Source organism: Panulirus ornatus, chromosome 52 (genome assembly GCF_036320965.1).
Source record: "Panulirus ornatus isolate Po-2019 chromosome 52, ASM3632096v1, whole genome shotgun sequence".
Lineage (NCBI taxonomy): Eukaryota > Metazoa > Arthropoda > Malacostraca > Decapoda > Palinuridae > Panulirus > Panulirus ornatus.
Window position 1 is genome coordinate 5905403 of NC_092275.1, and position 7500 is coordinate 5912902.

The following is a 7500-nucleotide window of genomic DNA, read 5'->3' on the forward strand; positions in this document are numbered from 1 at the left end:
TCCTCTGGTCATGAGGTCATGGTGTGGAGGTCCTCTGGTCATGAGGTCATGGTGTGGAGGTCCTCTGGTCATGAGTGCATGATATGGAGGCCCTCTGGTCATGAGGTCATGGTGTGGTGGTCCTCTGGTCATGAGGTCATGGTGTGGAGGTCATGAGGTCATGGTGTGGAGGTCCTCTGGTCATGAGGTCATGGTGTGGAGGTCCTCTGGTCATGAGGTCATGGTGTGGAGGTCCTCTGGTCATGAGGTCATGGTGTGGAGGTCCTCTGGTCATGAGATCATGGTGTGGAGGTCCTCTGGTCATGAGGTCATGGTGTGGAGGTCCTCTGGTCATGAGGTCATGGTGTGGAGGTCCTCTGGTCATGAGGTCATGGTGTGGAGGTCATGAGGTCATGGTGTGGAGGTCCTCTGGTCATGAGGTCATGGTGTGGAGGTCATGAGGTCATGGTGTGGAGGTCATGAGTGCCCCCCCCCCCAGTGTAGGGGGAGACCCTCAGTGTCTACGTGTGTGGGGGGGGGGGGTAATGTTCTGACGCCGCCATGTTGTTCTTGTTCATCTTGGCGATGTCTGTGTTCCTCCCCTCCCCTCCCCCTCCCCCTCTCCCATCCCCCCTCCCCTCCCCTCCCTCCAGCACCTCCCTCCCTCCCTCCATCTTTCTGCTCCCCCTACCCTTTCCCCCTTCCAACCCTCCCCTGGCACCTACTGCTCTGCCCCCTCCCCTCCCTTCTTCCCCTCACCTTAAGCAATTCGTTGATATCTCTTAGGCACACCTATCGCCCCCTCCCCCCTTAATCCCCTCCCCCCTTAACCCCCATCCCCCTCTCTTCTGCCATTTGGGTATCGAGACCCCCTCCTTTCCCCCCCCCCTCCTCTCACCCTTACCCTTCCCAACACCCCCCTCTTCTCCCCCTTTCCCCTTCACAACAACACCGTCCTTCCCCCTCCTCCTCTTCCCAAAACCCCTTCCTCTTCCCGTTTCCCCTTCACAACAGCATCCCCCCTTCCCCCCTCCTCTTCCCAACACCCCCTCTTCTTCCCCTTTTCCCTTCACAACAACACCCCCCCTTCCCCCTCCTCCTCTTCTCAAAACCCCCTCCTCTTCCCCTTTCCCCTTCTCAACAACATCCTCCCTTCCCCCTCCTCCTCTCCCCCTTCCCCCTTCACAACAACACCCCCCTTCCCCCTCCTCCTCTTCTCAAAACCCCCTCCTCTTCCCCTTTCCCCTTCACAACAACATACCCCCTTTCCCCCTCCTCCTCTCCCCTTCCCCCTTCACAACAACACCTCCCCCTTCCCCCCCTTCCTCTCCCCTCGCCCTCAAGAAGGTGTAGTTTAAAGTTTTACAGTATAAATGACCGCAGAAGTACGTTCTAAAGAACCAACTGCCCCACAAAGCGTGTGAGGCAGCCATCAGGGGGTCGTCCCCAGGGGCGGCCGGGGACACCATTCCTGCCGGCGACGCGGTCGGGGATGTGGCATGAACGACCCTCCAGCAGCGCTGCCCAGCCATAACCTGCTCTACCACACGCCATTGTACCGCGCCGTCCGCCTAGATGACGGCGACCCCCCCACCACTACACCACACCGCCTCCCACCACTCCACCACCTCCACTCCACCACCACCATACCGCCTCACCACCACCACACCCCACCACACCGCCTCACCACAACCACGCTACCACCACACCACCACCACACCACCACATCGTCACCACGCCACCACCTCCACCACACCACCACCTCCACACACCACCACTCCACCACCTCCACTCCACCACCACCATACCACACACCACCACCACACCACCACACCACCACTACCACCACACCACCACCACACCACACCACCACCACCACCACCACCACACACCACCACCACACCACCACACCACCACTACCACCACACCACCACCACACCACACCACCACACCACCACCTCCACACTACACCACCTTCACACCACCACCACACCACCTCCACCACATCGCCTCACCACCACCACGCTACCACCACACCACCACACCATCACCACGCCACCACCACCACCACACCACCACGAACACACCGCCTCACCACCACCACCACACCACCACACCGTCACCACGCCACCACCACACCACACCACCTTCACACCACCACCACACCATCCCCCTTCCTTCCTTCCTTCCTCCTCCTCCTCCTCCTCCTCCTTCCCCTCCTCCTCCTCCTCCTCCTCTTCCCCCTTCCACTCCTCTGTAACAACAGGTTGTGCATCACCCATCACCCCCCTTCCCCCCCGCGTTTACCGTGCCTCCATAACTATCGCCCCATACATGTCTTCCTGTCTCCCCCACCACTATCCTCCCCACCACTATCCTCCCCCACCACTATCCTCCCCCACCACTATCCTCCCCACCACTATCCTCCCCAACCACTACCCTCCCCCACCACTATCCTCCCCACCACTATCCTCCCCGACCACTACCCTCCCCCAGCACTATCCTCCCCACCACTATCCTCTCCCACAGCTATCCTTCCCACCACTATCCTCCCCACCACTATCCTCCCCCACCGCTATCCTCCCCCACCGCTATCCTCCCCCACCACTATCCTCCCCACCACTATCCTCCCCCACCACTATCCTCCCCACCACTACCCTCCCCCAGCACTATCCTCCCCACCACTATCCTCTCCCACCGCTATCCTTCCCACCACTATCCTCCCCACCACTATCCTCCCCCACCGCTATCCTCCCCCACCACTATCCTCCCCACCACTATCCTCCCCCACCACTATCCTCCCCCACCACTATCCTCCCCGCCAATCACCACTACCCTCCCCTTCCACCACTCCCCGTACCACCACCATTTCCTCCATCACCCATTGCCGTGCCTCCACCATTCCCAGATCAAACCATTTACCCCTCCTTCTGTATGAGCTGGGTATATACACCCCTTCCCTCCCCCCTCCCTCCCTGCTGCTCAAAGATTTACCCCCTTCCATTAACTAGGGGGGTACTTAACCCCTTAGTACCTCCCGCTGCCATGAATATATCCCACCAGTTTCCAAACGTCCCAGTAACTCACAAAATATATAAAAAAATATATCATCTCTCTCGTTAATCTTGTGTAATGACGCGCGTTGACCCACCAATTGTATGAGTACAGAGGAAGTTCAAACTGAGGAAGTTCAAGCTAAGGAAGTTTCAAACTTTCAAAAGACGTCCGTCTGAACACTAGACTAAAAAATATTAAGGTGTTAATTACAGATGTATCTCTCCCAGTAGACTAACACGGGTCCACGAACAGCTGGCTGGATCATCGAGAAGATGGTGTATTCAAGTCATTTATTTTCCCCTTGAAAGAAAAATATAACTTCTATACTATGTCAAAAAAAAAAGAAATGTCATTTCTATAGTAATTTCTAATAAGAAATTCTATCATTACTTTTTTCATTAGCATCTGTAATGTCAGTGAAGAATGGGTCACTGGTGGTCAGGGGGTCAGCAGTGATAATGTGTACACTTGTGTCGTGATATAGCAGTGAAATGCAGACTGGGCACTTGTATTTTATGTATGATAACCCAGCAGTGAACTGATGATAACTTGATAACCATGTTTTGATAACTATGTTTTGATAACTATGTTTTAATAACTATTTTTGATAACTATGTTTTGATAACTATGTTTTGAGAGTTAAGTGCCAATTGTCCACCCTGTGAGATGTGACACAGGGGGCAGAAATGCTTCATCTTAACTCACCACTTGTGACACACAGAACAGCCTACTCGTTTTTTATATGATTATGTCCTTATTATCCTATCTCTCTCTCTCTCTCTCTCTCTCTCTCTCTCTCTCTCTCTCTCTCTCTCTCTCTCTCTCTCTCTCTCTCTAGCCAGCAGCCGTGTCCTAACCCCATCTCTCTCTCTCTCTGTTTACCTCACAGGTTTGGACTCGTCCGATTCCATGAGCAAAACCTACGACGGCCAGAACCTGAGCGTGGGCAAGAAGAAGAAGAAGAAGCGGAGGCACAGGTCAGTCGGGCGGACTCGGACGCTAAGGGGAGGGTCCATGGAGGAAAGAAAGCGGAGGAGGAGAAGGAGGAAAAGATATGGAGAGAAAAGAGAACATGAAGAGTTTGATATGGAGGGAAGGGGAGATAGAGAGGGAGAAGTATAGATGAATAGGGAGAGAGGGAGAGATAGAGAGAAGGAGCAGTATAGATGAAGAGGGAGGGAGGGAGAGAGGGAGGAGAAATAGAGAGAGGGAGAAATAAAGATGAAGAGGGAGGGAGGGAGGGAAAGAGAGAGAGGAAGGGGGATAGTGAAAGGAAGAAGTACAGATGAAGAGGGAGAGAGGGAGGAGAGATAGAGAGAAAGGGAGACATATAGATGGAGAGGACGGGAAAGAGGGAGAGAGAGGGATGGATGAACCCCCACCACTGCCAGTCCACACCATTACCAGATAACCACAATGTTAGTGGCTCAGGACTACATTTATGCCAATAACTATCTATATTAACAAGATAAACCAATTAATTAACCATTGACAGCAAAAACCATTGTGTAGGACCATCATCAACAATACCAATAGCAATTATTATACGCAATTATCATACGCAATTTCCAGCTAAGCAATGATGGGATATAAATCTTCTATATACACTTGACTACAATATACACTTTTCAATACTTCCTATATGTCTGTGCTTTCTGACCATAGCATATAGCTATATCTAGGACTATATGGTGGTTTAATCCTTGTGTGTAATCCTTTTAATCAGAGGATGATTATCATGTTGTCAAGGGATTAATTAATCCGTCAGAACATGACAGCTGAATCGGCATTAGTGACGTCAGCAGAGACAATGACGTAAACCTGGTTATCAGAAGTGACGTCACTGAATCACTCTTGCCACACCCGTGGCTTACCTTACAACGTACAACTCCGTGTAGTCTTGCCTTGCCTGTAGGAGAGATGCTTGTGGTATGTGGCGTATCAGTCATGGCTTCACTGCGTTCAAGGACTGGTATAGTTACTCATTCACATCTTGGCACGTAAAGCTATTTCTCTTTTTCTCGTGGCTCCCAAACCATACCCGTTGTACGTGAGTTCTAAGCCTCACCCGAGCCTCATACTTCGGGAGGGTGCTCGTGTATCATACGCCAGGGCGCCCCCGTGTGTGTGTGTGTGTGTGTGTGTGTGTGTGTGTGTGGCGTAAAGACCATTAACCCCAAGCAATACACGTGTTGTGATCATGTGTGTCCCCTGGGGGGACTCCCTTCCTCCGTCTGTACCGAGCTTGGAGCGATAGCGAGAAGGGAAGTGGTGGGGGAAGGAGGAGGAGGTAGGTAGGTGATGGGTTAGGGAACCCTAGTGTTGGCCCGCTGTATCGGATGGTCTATCATCGCCTCAGAGGGGCAGAGGAGAGGCCCTAGCGAACCTCAGATGTAAAAGGGAGGACCAGAATGGCGTCGTTTATATAGTTTTCGTCGTCGCCAGGAGTTCGCAGGTGTTACAGTGATGTATCGTAGGTCTTGGACTGTGTGCGTGTGTGTGTGTGTGTGGAGTTGGGGGGCGGGAGGGACGTGCCCGGCTGGCTGGAGTGGGTGGGAGGGTCATCAGAGGGAGGGGCGGGGAGCTAGTGACGCGGACGAGTGACACGACGACAAAGACGTCCTCGTGTCCCCACGTCGCCTGCAGCGTCGGGCCAGACTCGGCCAGTTGCAAGTTGCAGATGTCGCCAGGGTCATGTTGCCCGCCCGTCTGGACGGGTTGCTGGGAGAGGGAGAGAGAGAGGGAGGAGGAGACGTGACTTTGTTCTAAGGGGGTGCAGGAACAGGAGAAGGGGGAGAGTGTGTGTGTATGTGTGCTTCTGGGGTGGGACGAGGAGGAGGAGGAGGAGGGGGGAAAGCAGGGAAGCGACGCTCCTGGGAGATGAGGAGACGTTGTCTTGAGGGGCGATGGAGGGACGGAGGGAGGGAAGGAAGGAGAGAGGGAGTAGCATTGGCCAAGATGGGAGGGAAGGAGAGGAGGAGAGGAACCTTGCTGGTGGATGGGTATTACATAGGTACAAAGACTACAACAGTCTGGAGTCCCGAGCGAGGTGATCTGGTCTCACCATTGCTGGAAAAGATGCCGTTCCCTTAAAAGCAGTGGACGAGGAGCACAGCACAGGGTGTCTCCCCTCCCGCCACTCCCTCCGCCAGCTTGCCGGCCGGGAGACATCGAAAAAATACTTTGCAGGATGGATATGCCTGAAGGTAAAATTTTTTTAACCGGGAAGTCAAGAAGGTAGAATGAAAGTGACTATTTCATTCGTCCCATCACCAAAGACATGCATCCCTTCACTTCTTGTTTATAAAGATGTATTAAGGGTCAACTATGAGGCTCCAGCCTCGCGGCTTACCATGTCTGTATCACTCATGATGACGAAGGATGATGGAACCATTCCATCTTGCTCCCTTAAAGCAGGCGACACGAGGTAATCATTGTTGGTACGTCATTACAGCATGGTTAGGGCGAGATCAGTGGTTGAGAGGCACAGCTTGTTATCCCACTACGTTGTGATGACTGATCAAAATGGTAGAGTGACAGGTGATGATTAATCCTAATGTTGAAGGTATTAAATGTTGATCTGAACGCCATTCCATGGCACTTACTCCACGGGTCAATCATGCTGGTGAAGAAACATGTCGTGCAATCCAAATCAATTCGGTGACCTTTATGTCTTAGTCCATTTTCTCTCGTTGGTAGCAATGGCACGACCGCAAAGAAGTATTCAGTATCGACGTTGTTAAACGATTGTTGTATGGTGAGACATTTTACTAACGTGCCTCGGAGCCGCATCGTACTTAGAGAGAACAAATTCAGTTCTCGCAGTCTATCCTCATGTGGTTTGTAACAGAAGGAAGGAATCAATTTAACAGCTACCAGTTTAAGAATATCCTTACTTAAGGTGTGTGTGTGTGTGGGGTGAGAGACTTGCACTGCATATTCGAGGTGGGGTCTAACCAGCCTTATATAGGGGTGGCAGTATCATACTCTCCCTCTTCTACGTAAAGCTTCTGTTGATAAATCCTAACATCCTCTTGGATTTCTTAGCGGCTTCGTTGCAATGTTGGGAGAAGTTAAATGTTATTGGAGATAGTGAGACTTTACATAAGTCCCTCACACTAGAAGGTCGCCTCTGTCCCGTGGCCCCACCAGCTCATGACTGAATATCTCGCTGAGGTGTCCTACCTGCAACAGCTCACGGTCATGGGCGTTAAATGGCATTTGCCATTTTCTAGACCCTTTAGTTAATGCATTTGGATCCTCTCATAATCTTAGCCCATCTTTGGTTAGCATAGCATTGCCGATCATTGTCTCAAATGCCAAATCTGGAAACTGAGTCATTCAGACGTGCATTAATATCAATAATATCAATGATGATGAAAAGTCTAGACCCCATGATGGATCCCTGGGGAACCCCACGAGTAACGGGTGAGTACATGGATGAGTTCACCCGTCATTTCGGCA

General features: G+C 52.1%; 1 protein-coding gene across 2 annotated transcripts in view; it reads left to right on the forward strand.

Moving 5' to 3' along the window:
- Positions 1–7500, forward strand: part of LOC139765005 (visual system homeobox 2-like) — a 270002-nt gene that overhangs the window by 158328 nt on the left and 104174 nt on the right. For both annotated transcript variants that reach the window (XM_071692061.1, XM_071692062.1), the window contains exon 3: positions 3926–4013. In XM_071692061.1, the coding sequence (XP_071548162.1) occupies positions 3926–4013 (88 nt within the window). The remainder of the gene's footprint in view (positions 1–3925; positions 4014–7500) is intronic.